General features: G+C 45.7%; 1 protein-coding gene across 2 annotated transcripts in view; it reads right to left on the reverse strand.

Moving 5' to 3' along the window:
- SEMA4G (semaphorin 4G) overlaps positions 1 to 16,566 on the reverse strand; it is a 960,547-nt gene that overhangs the window by 116,110 nt on the left and 827,871 nt on the right. For both annotated transcript variants that reach the window (XM_069611666.1, XM_069611665.1), the window contains exon 13: positions 16,346 to 16,500. In XM_069611666.1, coding sequence (XP_069467767.1) covers positions 16,346 to 16,500 — 155 coding nt within the window. The remainder of the gene's footprint in view (positions 1 to 16,345; positions 16,501 to 16,566) is intronic.

Below are 16,566 nucleotides of genomic sequence, written 5' to 3' on the forward strand. Positions count from 1 at the left end.
GTGACATAAAAGCCAAGAGAATATATAGAGGAGGCCAGGCACAGCAGTAGAGGCACAAAAACCAAGAGAATATATAGAGGAGGCCAGGCACAACAGGACAGACACAAAAACCAAGAGAAGACATACAGGAGACCTATAGAAGGCCAGGCACAGTAGCAGGAACACAAAAACCAAGAGAAGACCCCGAAAAGGCAAGGCACACCAGGAGCAATACAAAAACCAATGCCAGGCACAGCAGGGGGAACACACAAACAAGAGAATATATAGAGAAGGCCAGGCACAGCAGGAGAGGGACACAAAGCAATAGAAGACCCACAGAAGACCTAGAGATGGCCAGGCACAGCAGGAGAGACAACAAACTAGAGAAGACCTGGAGAAAGTCAGACACAGCAGGAGAGACACAACAAACTAAAGACCTGGAGAAAGTCAAACACAGCAGGAGAGACACAAACACCAAGGGGATATATAGAAAAGGCCAGGCACAGAAGGAGACACACAAAAAGCAAGAGAAGACCTAGAGAAGGCAAGGCACAGCAGGAGGAACACAAAAACCTAGAGACACCATAGAGAAGGCATACAGAAGGCCAGCTACAACAGGAGAAGATAGACCTAGCGACGGCCAGGTGCCACAGGAGGAACACAAAAGCAAGAGAAGTCATAGAGAAGGCATAGAGAAGGCCAGGTACAGCGGAAGTAACACAAACCCCAAGAGAAGACCTAGAGGATGCCAGGCACAGCAGGAGGAACACAGAAACCAAGAGAAGATGTAAATAAGTCCTAAAGAAGGCCAAGCACAGTTGGGGAGAAACATGGCCCCTGCTGAAGCCAGCAAAGAACTAGCTCGTCAAGAGGCTTGCGGAAAAGGATGAGGCGATTAAGACAACCAGAGTGGGAACAGATGCAGAGAGAATACGAGTAAAAATAGGAAAACAGAGACCGATGGAAGGACACACGAGGCATGTGGAGTAAAGGAACAAAGAAAGAGATCAACACACACCCACATTGTGGTACATGCTGTGAAGAAGAGCTGCATTGCCACTAATCTAATTAAGAACTTGACCAAAGACCATTCATCAGTGAAAGGGTGTATTCCAATAGTTTAGCTGTCACTTAGTGGTATAATCCTCAGAGGTTTCGCATCGTTAAATGAAAGAATGAAATGCATGGTACACCCATGATCATATATGAGAATAAAAGACCCATAGAAACCAGAATATACGCCCTAAGGGCAATGAAGAGGTTCAATGAGGGATCGGTGTTTGGGACATGCAAAGCAATGCAAATATAAGTAATACAACTTAAGGGGACCCATAAACCCACACAATTCAATGTGGTTTGTGACATCTGGACTTAAAACATCTGATACGTTTTAGTTTCTGTTGTCTTTAATTTGTACTCCACTCTCTGGTGGTGCCATTTTCTAATTCTAAGACCACAGTCCCCTGCAAATGGGGTACTGAGCCACCCAAAGTCTCCTCTGCAATTGCAGCTGAACTACAGCCAACCCATATAATGCCAGACGAGGTCAACAGTGGCCAAGCACATCCTGAGCAGGAGCCTAAGACTCAGAAAATGGCAGAGTAAAACGAGCAAATACATTGATTGAAGTAAAAACAACAAAAGCCTTGGCAAATACGTATGTTCACTATTCACCATCAATGATGGAAGACCACAGATAAGATGCAGAGCATGAATGGAGGGGAGGAGGAGTGTGCAAGTCCATTGGCAAAAGGAAGTGCTAGGGGTAGGCAAGGCAATGTACAATGGGACCTAATGGATACCTCCCGCCCATGAGAACAGAGGAGCTTAGGGTGGTGGGGGAGCCATGGCCAAGAGCCCTAGGTGTTCACTCCCTGAAAACAAGAAAGGTGCCGAAGGACTGAGAAAGGTGGGTGCAGACGCATTCCCACACAAGAGGGGCAGGGAGAAGCATTCCCACACAAGAGGGGCAGGTAGAAGCATTCCCACACAAGAGGGGCAGGGAGAAGCATTCCCACACAAGAGGGAATAGGGAGAAGTCCAACCGCTGCAAGCGAAGAGGCACCAGATTCAAAGCATTGCTGCTATTACTGCTGATGGAAAAACACTACGTCAAGCAACACAGAGTCAACACACCACTTTGAACGTCCGTCGCCTCATCCACAGCTCACACAGCATGCAAAAGTAACACACACTTAGACCACACAAAACAATACTCTCTAGCCCATCTCGGCTGTTACACTGAACATGCCCTGCCCAACAGTTTATAGTGCTAGGGGGCTATGCATGTGGCAAACACTGCACTTTCCAAACACCAGTGAGTGATGACCGGAGGGTTCTTGAGTTAGGCAGCCATCCCGTGCTGGTGATGTCTGTCGCAGTCCCAATACACCTTCAGTTTCAAAGACTGCAGTAACCCCAGCAAATTCAGATGCCAGGGTAAGGGGCCTCCTCTGCCTTTGTAGAACTGACTCAACGCAGTCTGAGCACCGGCAGACTGTCTCCTGGCCAAAGAGTTACAAATCTCCCTTCTACAGCCGACTGTTCCACTGCAGCTGCCCGCAGGTGGCACCTCATCAAAGCCTATCTAGGGAAAGTTGACTCTGGCATGGTGGTTCCTTCTTACACTGCTTGGCAACTCTTGCATCCTGTTATTAAACCAAAGTCACACCTGCTCCTTTACTTCGCCCCGCTGAGTAATGCTGTTGCCCGTTGCTGAAGACTGGATAAGTCATCATTCAAATGGCGAGCGATCAAAGACAGTGACTATTTCCCCCGAGAAGTCGGGGAGGCATGGTCGTCACAGACCTATGGAATCACTGGGCGAGGCCGCGAGGAAAGGAAAGAGATAGCTGGAGCTGGCAGCCTTTGCCTTCTCACTTTGTAGAGGATTCGACAGGTTCTCCTCATTCCTTTCACATAAGGATGTTTGTGAAATGTGTTATGCCTGGGAATATTAAACGACGCCCCCTCCATCTGCATTTATATTCTATCAAGTCCCATCTTTGAAATACTTGGAATGGTGTGGGTGGGTGAGTGACAGTATTTATATATCGATGGACCGTTTGAGGGCGGAGGGGGTAGCCGGGCTCAACCATCCTCTGACTCCAGTAACCTACCAACCAGTACATGTTCTTGACGTCTAAAGCTGGTAGTAAAGGTGATGTTTGAGAAGATACATAGTGTGCACGAGAACGCAAGCTTAATAAATCCACTAAACCCATTTGACATTGAACTTCAATCAGTCCCAGGTCTGTCCGGGTTGGGCTATAAGGACGTGCAACCAGAGGTTGGTAATGGAGTGCACATTTGTGTTCATCCATCATGGCCCCTTTATAAGGCCCCTTCATTCCTGACCACAGTGCTGTCAGGATGGCTTCTAATTCTCGCCTTGCCCATGAGGAACCTATGCTCACCGTACACCAAGCGTTAAGCCGCTTTTGGCTCTCCAGATGATTTGGACTACAAATTCCATCAGCCCATGTCAATGTAGTCAACTGCTAAGGGATCATGGGATTCGTAGTCTACTACTGCCATTGACTATGGCAGGACGGTTCACTGTTCCAACTATGTTTATCCCTGAAAGCTCCGGGTAAAGCCATCCCAGTACACAGCTACCACGCTCTGCTGCATGGTCTCCAGGCATTCCGGCAGATCTGAAAGCGAGGCAGTGAGCTGGCTTAGTTGAGAGGGAGAGGGAACCTACAAGATAGCTTTGCTGTTGAATTCATACATGAAGATCGGAGGTGCAGTGAGCTCTGCATGCAGGTCCATTCTAGGTGCTCGGTGACAAAAGCCTAGAGGCATCGGTATCTCGGTATCTGAAGGGGGGCCTTGTGTGCCCGTGGTGCTAGGCTGCATTGGAGCGGGCTTTGGTATATAAACTGATTATTGAGGTGTGCTGCTCTAATACCTGTTGTCTTTTGGGAGAGGTGTTCCGTTGCCATGTGCAGCTGGCTTGGTTGGGATGCATAGTGTGTGTTGACATGTAGATGGGCAGGGTTAGTGTTAGGGGCGTTGAAAATCTTGAGGCCAAATGTAGGACATAATAACATGGCATAGAATACCATGAAAAAGGCATGAACGGTATAGCAGGGCCTTAGACGTTGTAGCAATGCATGAAAAGGCCTAACAAAACAAAACGACCCTGCACTCCTCCCATTGGCCTCTGCAGACAGCCGAATCTCACATTTTCATTTTGCTACTCACCAACCCTGTCTCTCTCACTCTCTCTTTGTCTTCCCCTATCTCTCTCTCGCTGCTCCCTCCCTCTCAATCTCTTCCACTGTCCCCTATGTGGAACAAGGGTCTGGGAATTGGCAGATGAGGATAGGAGCCAGTCTCTGCCACCCATTACCACAAGAGAAGTGCTAAGGGTTATATCAGGAATTAACCTTTGCATCGGAGAAAGGGTTGTCTGAAGTTCCTGAAACGCCTGGCTCCAACTTCACCTTCCTTAGTATGTCGGGTGACAGGATGAGAGCTGTCTCAAACCTCTCTCTAACTTGCTTCGGTTCTGTCTTCGGGGGCCTGCTGAGATATGTGTCCATTAAGGCAGTGATCAGCGTTCGTCAGGTGTCCATCGGCGATCAGGGCAGGGCCCAGAAACACTGGTGGTTTCTTACAGGAGTCTAAATGTCTACCACAAGCCTTACACTCTTCTCACACACCAAAGACCAACGTGAAATTCACCCCGTCCATCACTGGAAATTGAGGAGGAAAGATAAAAGGAGGAGTTTGGATTCCTCAAAGTGCCCCACGATGCTGCGTGCACAATCCCTGGGACTGTGGGGGATGCTGCAGCTGCAGGAAGGTAAAGAGAAGCCTGCTCACGGTAAGAGAAAGGGATGGGCGGTGGGATAGGCAGCCCAGAAACATTGCATTCTGGAATTTACAGAACCTCCTGACCCTTACTAGTTACTGATCTGTGCCAGAGATCCCTGAAAAGCTTTGAGAAGGTGCTAAAGAATGAACCATGGCGAAGGAAGACGTGTAGTATTTACCTCACTTTAGGGCTGTTCTTCCAGCAATAGGGAGGGGCTCTCATGGCTTACCTTAAGCAGAAGTTGTGTACTGTCCCTACAGGAAGTTTCTTGGAGCCAGGGGGAAACTGCCTGCCCAATCAATATCTATTTCCACTACAAAAGGGGAGGAGGGAGGGAGGGGCTGATGTTCTGGGGGTAAGGTGGGGTTGATTGATTTGTAAACAAAATGAACACTTTTACACAACTTGGTATGATTTCCAGGAATAGTGTTAAAATCTAGTTTGTATAGCTTTAATGCAAGTTTCAAACCTACAAAATGATATATGGTTGGTCATGCAGGCCCCTTTTATTTCCATGGTCATGTCTGCCTTCTTATGAATCATCGGCACTTAATGCTCCGTAGCTTTGCCCTAATAGCTTATTCCTGGCGCTTTAGATCTGCATATGTCTGCTTTCTATTGACACATATGGCCTATTTGGTCTCCATCTTTACTACTGACTCGTCAATGCGTTTTGCTAAATTTCGTATCTTCATGTTTAGTCTTGTGTGACACGTGGGTGCTCCATGGTCTCCAGCTTTGCCCTTACCTGCCGTAAAGGAACACCATTTGAACTCCCTAGAAATAACCCTGGGGGTGTGGGATAAGCAGCATTTAGACTAGCCCGGACACCAGTCCCGGCATGTCAGGTAAACAGCACTCAGACTGTCCCTGATACCAGCTCTCGGGTGCAAGGTGAATCCCAATTGGACAGTTGGAGATATTAGCCCTGGTTGTGGTGCAAGGTCAACAGCAGTCAGAATGTCCCAGGTACCAGTTCTCTTGGTGGTGCTAGGCAGAGAGCATTCAGACTTTTCCAGATGCCAGCCCTGGTGGTGGTGGTGCTAGGTAAATAACATTTAGATTGTCCAGATACCATTCCTGGTGGTGGTGCCTGCAGAACTGCATTCAGACCATCTCAGATATTGGTACTTCTGGCGGTGGCAGGCAAACAGCATGTGTTGTACCCCCGATACCAGCCCTGGTGGGGGTGCTAGATAATCAGCATCCAGACTGCCCCGGAACCCAGCCTAGGCGATAGTGGTAGGTAAATTATCTGCACACTGTCCTGGATACCAGCACTGGGGGTGCCAGGCACTCATGCTGTCCCAGATACCAACCCTCGAGGTGGTGCAAGGTAAATAGACTGTCCCGGATACCAGTGCACCGTTAATCCAGTAAATGCAACCTTTCTGGCAGGCATCCAAAAAGATTGTCTCAGTTAAGCGAGCAGACTGGTAAGGCAGAAGAGCAACATACCGGAAGGCTTAGATGGAGAGTTCTTGATGTAGAAGCCTTTAATAAGATCAAATGGACCTGTCATATGTTCACTTCTATCTCTTAACTTCTCATGGGAAAATATTCCAGCTCAGAAAGCCTGGAATACATTAGCTATTGGGTTCTAGGGACTGTGGGAAATATTTATTTTAGTTTTGTTTATCCTCATGTCCTCTGTACTCCTTATCTGTCCCTCTGTTTTTGAGTTTTTCGGAGCCTCCACTTCATATCATAGTTAGTTTTCCAGTGGCCCTTTACAGTGGAAAACTCTCACACCTGAATCATCTTCTCTTTGTCTGCACCTTTGAATTGCCTTACTTACACGGCTGCTTTTTTCTCTCCATGTTTTCCAAGGTGTCTTCTCATGATGCTCAACGTCACCCCACTTAATCCTCTTCTTTGGAAGAGAGTAAAATAACTGTTTACTTAACAGCTATGTGCTTGTGGGATGTATCAACCCACTCATCCAAGCCCCACAACATCACTGTGTATTGCTGGCAGCAGAAACGATCAGAATGGCCACTGGAAAGCATGCTGCTCGCTCAAAATCACCAGAAAATGCGCAGTGAAAACCTGAAAAACAGGCCACCATCCACTGTTGCCTATTTTAGTGAGCACAGGAGACCACTGCCGAAAACCAGCATTGGGCTTCCCACAAAGCAGCCTGAAACCACTTGGAAATAGCATTGCTGATTGAAAAAGAAACAGAGCTAGTTTCAAAAATCTGTTTTCTTGGGTGTCAAAATGCTAAAATCATGGCTCACAAACCACCCTAAAGGATCCAACCTCTTTGTTGGGTGTTCCACATCATTTACTGCAAGAATCCACACAAATACAAGGTTTCTCAGAACAAAATCCGCTTTTAAGGATACTGATGGAAAAACAGCTGTCAAAAATGGGTGTAGTACCGTTGCTCACCTCTACCAGAAAGCCGGCGTTTTAAAACTATTTTGGGTAAAGTTGAACATGGAACCCCAAACTATGCCAAAGAAGAGAATTCCATCAAAATGCCATATAGAGTGCCACACAGTGATTTCATTGTTGAAAAAGACTTGATTTAAGGATATGTTGCTTATTGTAAGTTTATAAATATATTTTTTTTTACAAGGAACTATGTTGCAATTGATCAGAAGGTAATCTGATTTAGTTAAAAGTTCAAGAGGCCTTCTTTTCATGAGAACCCTTCACACCTTTGGCCTTCCCACCAACAGGAGAGGATATCGCATTGACATGTAAATCAGGAGAGGAGGAGATTTTCTCAGCAGCCCGGAGGAAGGAACAATGGGGGCTTTGGGATGAATAGGAATATGCTGATTTGGGTGTAACTGGTCAACAACTGCTCTGGGAGAGACAGGACATGTGACCTCTGAGGCAGCCAGATCCGGGAGGCGGAGACAAACCATTGTGGATTCAGATAGCCCAGCAAATATATGTTTTATAAAATTGCATATAACAAAGTGTACCAAGCTGACAAAAATGTAAAACTTTGAGACGGTTAAAATGAAAAATTCCCTCACAGTTTGAGACTAAGCTGGATTCAGTGCGATGTTCTGAGACTAAAGCCCGGAATGTATTCATATTGTAGATACAGTGTTTATGCTAGAAACATAAAAACTTACAGTAATATGCTCAGAGAGGGTGTGTATGCCTGTGTAAAATTTGGTGCAGAACCAATATTGGGAAACCCACCAAAAGCGCGAATAAGTGGTCATTTCTGAACCCAAGCTCGTAGGAACATGGGACTTGAACAGAGACATGCCTTAATTAATCTGTGATGTGTATAAGGATTATGAACAACTTGTGTATCTGGGAAATATGTTTTTTTGGGAAAAATAGAGTTTCTATGAAAAAGCAAAGGGGAGGGATTTCAGTTAAGCCATAAACACAGCATCACTCTGACTCATTCTGACACGCTGATCCTTTCTCCAATCAGGGGATAGGAAATCCTCTAACCTATTAAATCCTTAGAGGTTTGGGCATGTAGAATCAGCCTCCCCACCCACCTTGGGAACACATAAATAGAGACTGCTTAGGACAGATAGGACACACTCTTTTCCACTAATCAACTATTCTTGGCGCAGCACCCTGCCGGAAGACTCCAGAATCCAGATAGATCCAGAGACCAGACTCTAGAACCAAACTCTAGAACTTTGAAGCAGAAAGGCCAATCCCAAATGCTGAACTCTTTTCAGCAGGCTTCAGAATCTTTTGCAACCTGATTCTAACCCCTAAACTTCCCAGGGGCATCTCAAAATCCAACAGCCGGGCTGAGCTGTTTTGCTTCTAGCCAAGAACCCTGTGCTAGAACCGAGGTCCAGACCCAGAAAGCAGAGCTGTATCCAGACCTGTCAGATCCAGTTCAAGAGGCTGCAGACCGCCGTGCAGTGCTGAACGCAGACCAGAGCGCCTGAGACCTATCCGGTGGCGAGTGAAGCCAAACCCTGGACCAGATCTTGACGGGGCCCATTCCATTCCCAATCCTAGGAGTGATTGTTTAGTCTAGAACTGTCCATAATCAATCTCTTCGTTTAAAGTAATCTTACTCTAACCATTTTAACCTGTCCAGAACTGCATTATAGAATCTTGTGTCCATCCTGTTGATTCCAAATCTGTAAAGTGCAATCTATCATTTGGAATCTTGCCTTTATTTCTGAAAAATCTACCTTCACAAAAAACTCCATAACTTTTGAACCGCATGTCCTAGAACCAAAAGCTAAGATCCTAAGCTTTCCAACGAACCTAAAACGACATTCCAATTAATTATAGTTTTTCCGTAATCGCGATTCACGCACGTGGAAAAATTGCTGCGAATTGCCATTTAGCTCCATTTCAACACTTGTAAAAATAGCTGTTTCTTGTTTTCAATTGTTAAAATTTGTTTCCAATCTGATAATCATTCATGAATCATTGCTAGTGTTGACCTGAACCAATCCAAAGTAACTACCACTTATCCTGAATATCCTTTAGTGAATTAAAATCATTTTAGCATATTTTTCACATTTATTGCAATCACATTCAAAAGTATTTTTGCCTGTTTAAAATCATACCTGTTGTCTCTAAGCTTGCTGGGGGAACTGGGATTGATGGGATAATTATATTCCTGAAACCTGTGCGCCCTCATTTCCACCTCTTCATATTGCATAGTGGGGGGAGTGAGTAATAACAGGGGAAAAAGTGATCATATTGTCTTTTGATTGAAACCATATCAAGTTTATTTCTGTGCTGCATTCTTTCCCATACTTGCATTTCCTTGAATCATAAAAGTATTCTCTGCTACCTTATCCTTCCTCTTCCTACTCCTAACTGATTAAAGAGTTGTTGATATTGTAATATCACCCAGTACTGATCACTGTTCATATTCATAAGTGTGCTATTCAGATATTGTTTCTATTCATAAAAGTGTGATATATATTGTCCAATTCTTCAATTAAACCTTTTAATTTGCAAAACAAACCTACTTCTTGGCTCAGTGAGGTCAGGGGGATTCAAAGAGAGGGGCGTTATATAAGGGTTCATCATCCAGATTAAAGAACTTTGACATAAAAAAATATATAAATAAGGACTTCCATTGGGCATCCCATACTAAGCATTGACTTGGTTGGAGTGCTGGATCGAAGTCACTTACATGCTGGGGGGTCTGGTCTTTTGTTGCACCCTATTGCTAGATGGAATCTCACTTCACTTATCATAGGGATCTCTGATGAGGTAACAAAGACAAGCCCAACGATGGGCTATAGGGAGAGACTGGGTGTCGGGGCAAACCTCCACTAAGTGATGCTGACCCCAAAGATTCCAAATAAAAGATGTGCTAAAACCTCTCAGTAATGATTTACCCTGGATTACAGAGAAGAATGAGCCCAGCCAGGATCCATAAGAAAGGAAAAGACTTGATATAGCTCAGTAGAATGGGATAGACTGTAGGGGGAGTCAACAGAACGCCGTATGAAAATGAGAACAATGGAGATAAAGTTGTTGCGCCAATCACATTTATTGGGGATAAATTGGATTTAATTCATTAACCCAGTATGGTGCATTGTATTTACATTTTGTAAATTCCTACAGATAATTCTCTCTATTGTTGTCTCATTACGATGTATTCTCCTGATATAGTCTTTAGAATTCAATAGCTCTGTTACTTCATAGAGATGCGATGTCAATTCATGAAATTAGTGTCCTCAAAATACTTGCAGTACTTGGCTCTTGTTGATTCATGAGAATTTGTTGAACTTTTTTGAAATGGTGAAAGAACTGATATGAAAGAGGTAAGTTTGTCCTCTTAACTTGGTCCTCTCCTTGACACGTGTCTCCCAGTTGTAGATAACAACGGTTCTTCAGGAGAATGTTATCAAAACAAAGCAAATCTAGAGCATATGCCTTTTGATGGTAATATTTTACTTAGTATAGTTATTAATGGAGGGTTTGTTCCCTGGTCTGAATATATTTGGTTTCAGCAAGAAGTACCTTTGATACAATTGGGTTTCCCAAGAATGATCAGCAAAGTTTTTCGTGACATGATAACCTGACAGAACCCCGGATCAAGCCCCTGCTGGAGCTAGCGGACCCATTAGACAACCTAAAATTCACTAGTTCACAATAGACGTTTGTGATGGCCTAATGTACAACTGGAACCAGTATGAGGCTCAAAAGAACATTGAACCCCTGGTAGGCACATCAGACGGTCGCGCACAGAAGACCGCTGAGCCTGTGGGTATCCAGTGATAAAGTTGCCTGGGAAAAGGTCACCAGGGGCCGACATTTCCCCAAATGTGCACCCCCACGAAAAATCAAACACTTTCCCCAAAATTCTAGGACTGGAGTTAGAATAGTAAATAATTCCCATTCTAGAATGTATGGAGGAAGGCCTTTTTAGGGGTGCAGGGAAATGATCTCCTACCTGGCGACTTTTTTCCCAGGGGACATTTTTACACAGAACCAGCCTGTGGTGGACTCCAAAGAAGCTTGAGACTAGGGTAGGATCTGGCTCATCCAGAGCTGGAGATAAGCTCACAATATGACAAATGCTTCCTTGGCTGGGTTGGCCACAATGACAGCAGCCTGAAAATGAACCTGGGACAGAACGGGAAGAAATCAACTGTGAAATGGAGACCATGTGGACAACACCCATGAAGGCCAACATTAGGGAGTGGTCTTACCATCCGGACTCCGGAGATCACAAACTGTGATCGGCAGAGATAAAAAGGGGTCCCATACCTGGGAGGAGAGATAGTAGTGTACCCCACAAGGGTTTTCACAGAAACTGGGAGAAAGGTTAATACAAGGCATTCAGGACATTTCCATCCCTGGTTCGTACTGGAACAAAACCAGGCTCTTGTGCTCTGGAGTGTATCCCAAGTATGAGCTGACCTTTAAGAACTAGACATCCCTTTCACCTGTGTCCTCCCTGACCCTCACATGTTTGAAGGAGAGTTCTTGTTTATTTCATCCTTGCGCTCACCTTATGTTTAAAACTGAATAGAATAAACGTCTTTATGCTACCACCTATTTTGAGCTTCAAGTTGTCTGCTGATACCTTGGGTTTGGGTCTTAGGTCTTCCATTTCACTTTTGAGCAAATTCTTTTTGCACATTTTTGGTCGAGACCCCCCCCCCCGTGACCCATATATATATATATATTTTTTTTTTCGTGTTCTTTCATTTTTGTCCATGACATTTTATTAAATAAAGGAATTTTTGATTTCCCGGCGTACTACTGGTGTTTTGGCTTAGTGTTTGGAGTGGACTATCTTCTCCCAACTGCTTCTTGGAGTGCACTCCACATACTTTGTACCATGGTATAAAGTTTCTCTCAGGCTATGAGGAAATCAGTGGCCATTTTGTTTAGTTTGTGTTGGTTGGATGTAATCTGCTGAGCAAACCAGTCTACAGAAATGGCCTATCTATAAGGGCACAAGAAAACAGGGCAAAACAGAGCAACCAAACGACAACACCGCTCGAGAAAAGAGATGTGTTTGCTGCATTCCTGCAGCCGTTGGATGGATTTTAGGGATTCCAAATGGTCCCATACTTTGCCTGGAATGGGAAACGGCTTTGTCTTTTTCTAGCTTGGTGTGGCTGGTACTATACCAATCCAATGCCTAATGCAAATAGAGATTTGTGCAGTCAGGTGTGTGCCTAGTGGTAAAAGTGTACCGAAAAAAGTAGTGGAACTGTGGTCTCTCTTTGTAGGGGAGATAGTAGGTGGAAGCACAGTGCAACATGTGACAAGTGTTTCAGCCGAGGCGTTGCAATAGTCTAAGTGACTAGTAACTAAGGCTCCTATTAAAACTTTAAACTTGCACATGGTCAACTCATCTGTATAGATTGGTGAATATGATTGTAAAAAGTAGAGGAATGGTAAACGGAAAAAAAATAAAAGTAGTAGAACACCATTCCCGTCCGTTCCCACTCACTTTGATCACTGTGTGTGCCTGCTGTAATGAATGTGCTGCACTTGGAATGCTCATCGCCTAAGGTGTGGACCTACTAAAAATGATTTTCCTATTTTGAGCAAAACTTGCAAACGATCGCCGTATTCTCTCCTCTTTGACCCAACTGAACATTGAGATCCATTAGAGGCAGGTCAACAAATAAAAATGTTGGACCAGCCCTGGATTGCTCAGGTTTACTGAATTAGTCTTTCGCAGGCATGGCACCCGCAGAATGAGAACATTCAACACAGCACTCGAGCCAGATGCAAGATCTCCATCCATGATATAGAACCAGGCTTGTCCAACACCATGCCTCGAGGGGTGTAGCCATGTCAGGTTCTCAGGCTGCCCACATTAATATTCATGCGACACATTTGCATGCACCTATTGTAAATGTATGCAAATGTTTTCTCATGAATATTAATGAGGGATATCCTAAAAACACATCAGGATTCTGGCCCTCGAGGCCCGGAGTTGGACAGCCTTTCGTTATATGCTCGGCATTGTTGTTTAGCCTGGCTTCCGCAACTCGTCACATGCAATCTTTTGAGGTCTAGCCAGGTGATGTGTCAAAGCAAGGGCATTGTGCAGGTGATTTGTCCCCACTTATTGTATGTAATGCCTGTAACTTTTGTTGATACCACTTTGTAACTCTTACAAAGGGCCCAGATACCCTAGGCGTGCTATACAAATCAATAAACAGACAGACAGACAGAGACACTTTGTCTGCATTGTGGCTATGCTTTCTGCAGTAAAGTTGGAGGGTTTATTGACGGGGATATGCCTATGAACTTAAGGTTCCCATGGGCGCGGCAACTGAGAATGCTATCGTCAGTAGGAACCTGAAGGGGCTGGGGTGGGGGGATCTGGCCAGGGTCTGACAAACGTCAATGCAAGATGGAGTCTCAGATTCCAATCCCAAAATCCTCTTGTAGCTCAGGCCATTGTCTTTCAGATGTGCTTGCGCCGCGATGCGCAACCGTGTGCATAAAACGCCCATCATGCTTTAAAGGGGGTGCACTATCACCTTATCGTTATAGTTCAAAGAAGCACCGGCTGAACTTGTAATACAGTCCCAATGTATATGCCGGCAGCACTGGTTCTTGGTGGACAGGATTTTCATTTGCAATAGTCTCATGTATGCTCTTTACATTTACCTGGGAGAACTAGTGGCAGGTGAGGTCAGCTCTGATGGAAGGGCTGGTTCTATGTTTGCTTCGCCTGGCAACGTGGCATCGTGTTATTTGGAGGGGAAATGTTGCACCTCCTCCCTTTTTTGGGGGCACTTCAGGTTTTGCCAGTGAAGGTGAAAGGGGTTGTATGCTACCCCATGAAAAGTGCCCTTTCAGTGCTCAGCTTAAAATGGTGCCAGCTTGTATGCTTTTAGGCCCCCCTCGCACACCCAAATGAGGGCAAGCTCTTGCACAACAAGCTGTGTGCTAGAAAGGCAGAGCTCCATGCCTGTGGGGCGGTATGTGGACAGTTGTGCTGGACCTGTGGCCTGTGAGTACAAAAGCAAGGACTGCACTATTACACAATTATGAACATATGCGCAACCAAAAGTTTAATTTTTTCATTTTAAAAGTGCCACACAATGTGAAACAAATCGCTGTCTCTCCCATAACTCTTGTAACTCCCACCTGCTATGTCCAACTCCATACGAGCCCGCCCCCCCTAGACCGCCAGGCTTCATCTCCCCCTTTGCAATAGTGAAGGTGGGGGTCACTTACCTGCACCTCCAGATTATATGTTCGTGAAACGCCGTTGCTCTGAAAGATCAGCGGCCTCATCAAAGAAACTTTGCAGGGGTTCAAGTGCGGTTTTGCTCGGCATTAGCAATTGCTCGAGTTCAAACAAACGCATTCTTTGCAATGTCTGCCCTGCGGCTAATAGGACGCAGTATTAGCACTCGGCCAAACATCTCTCTGATGCAAAAATGCAATGAAAGCATGCATGTCTGCACGAGCGCATTTTTTCGCCATTGCAGGGCACAGACCCAACATTTCTACCTCTCACAAATGTTGACAAGGCACTTTTGAGGTTTCTAACCAGCCCCACAACTCCTCCAAAGAAAGCAATCCTATACCCACCTCCACATCCCCAGAGCTCCTCCCGGCCTCCCCATCCCCACAGAACCCCAAGAATAACTTCACATTTCTTCTGTTTCGAGCATAAGGGGTCTGGAATGGAAATAGTGTATTGTGCTGCGCTGCCCTGCCGTGGCAGGCCCCATTTGGGCATTGGGGCATGCTACATGGCCTTGTGGGGGAGGGCAGGAGCCTCCTCCCCCACATGTGTGCCTGCGAGTACCCTCACACTCCCCCAGACCAATCACTGAACACGCTTGCCCAGCCATAGTAATGAGGCCCAGGGGCGTTGCTAGGGGGGGGGCTAAGGGGGCTATAGCCCCTGATCTTTTGGTTGTAGCCCCGGATAGAATCTCAGGGGCTACAGCCAAAAGACTAGCTAGCCCCCGGTCCCAACAGTTCCGGCATCAGCTTAGCCCCGGGTCTTTTCCAGACCTAGCAACTCCCTTGATGAGGCCACAGGCATCTAAACCTTCCAGGGAGGGATGCTCTGATGTTTGCACCAGTGTTAAGCATGGAGTGAATGCACTTAGCGCCAGCTTTGCTGTTTTACAGGATGGGGGCAGGCAGATTTTTGCCCAATACATATTGCATAACGATGATGCCACTGGGGCAAAAGGGAAGCAGTCTAATTTCTGTATCATGTTTTCTGAATTATATACAAAGATTTTGCTCAAATTCTCTCCCACCTTCCACGCTGGAAAAGTGGAGCAACTACTTGTCGATCCTTGTTGCATAAACAGGAATGAAATCAGTGTGTGCGCTCAGTTTTCTTGCCTTGGTTCAAAATGCCACGTAAATGGGTTGTAGCTACATTTTTGGCAAACTCACGTTGCTCTATTCCTTTTCACACTGGCTGAAAAAAGTGGGCAAAACCATTTCATTCCAGTGGACAAATACTTCGGAAATATGCATTGCGCAAACGATCCCGTATTACACCAACAGCTGAAATGGCACATGTTCAATAATTAGCAGAGTTGCAAATGATAGATCAGGGTTCTGCAACCTTTGGCTCCCCAGATATTTTGGACTACAAATCCCATCAATTCTAGCCATAAGAGTCAATGATTAGGGATCATGGGAGTCGTAGTCCAAGACGTCCAGCGAGCTGCAGTTTGCAGACCCCTACATCAGACAGTCTGACTCGTTGGTGTGCAGAGACAGAAAGATACATCTCAGGTAGTCCTTTAGCTATGAGCATTGTCAAGCAAATGTACACGGTACGCAAAGTATGAAAACACATCAAGGAGTGTTAGTCATGTGGGAGATGTCGCTGTGCCGTGAGTGCCAAGCGAGGTGTTCTGGCAGGTCCTGCAAGGCTTGCCTGCACTTGTGGAAAAAACGATGCAAACTAAGCAATTCCAAGAGTCTGGCGGACGAGCGCTGTTTTTTCCAAACTATAGGTTACTGCGGTGAGTCACTGCCACATGAAGGAGGGCGACTCACACTGACTGCAAATGTTTGCAGGGGGGAAGAGGAACATGGGAGAGGGGCTGCAAGAGAAGAAAGCAAGCGGTGTACGAACAAGCCAACCACCCCTTCAGCGGTTACCTCTCCAGTGCTGTCACGATCTCTCTGCAGACCTCTCCGTCCCAGCCGCAGTAGGGGTCTCTGGCCAAGATGCAGTCGTAGCAGGATGCATACCTGCTGCAGGAGGACAAGGGGAGCTGGAGCACCCCACTCTGAGCACCAACGTACAGGCTTCTCTGAAAGATGAAGAACAGTCCATGAGTAGCACAGCATCAGTCAATTCACCCACAACCCACTCTACA

This window comes from Ambystoma mexicanum, chromosome 8 (genome assembly GCF_040938575.1).
Source record: "Ambystoma mexicanum isolate Mex_15411 chromosome 8, UKY_AmexF1_1, whole genome shotgun sequence".
Lineage (NCBI taxonomy): Eukaryota > Metazoa > Chordata > Amphibia > Caudata > Ambystomatidae > Ambystoma > Ambystoma mexicanum.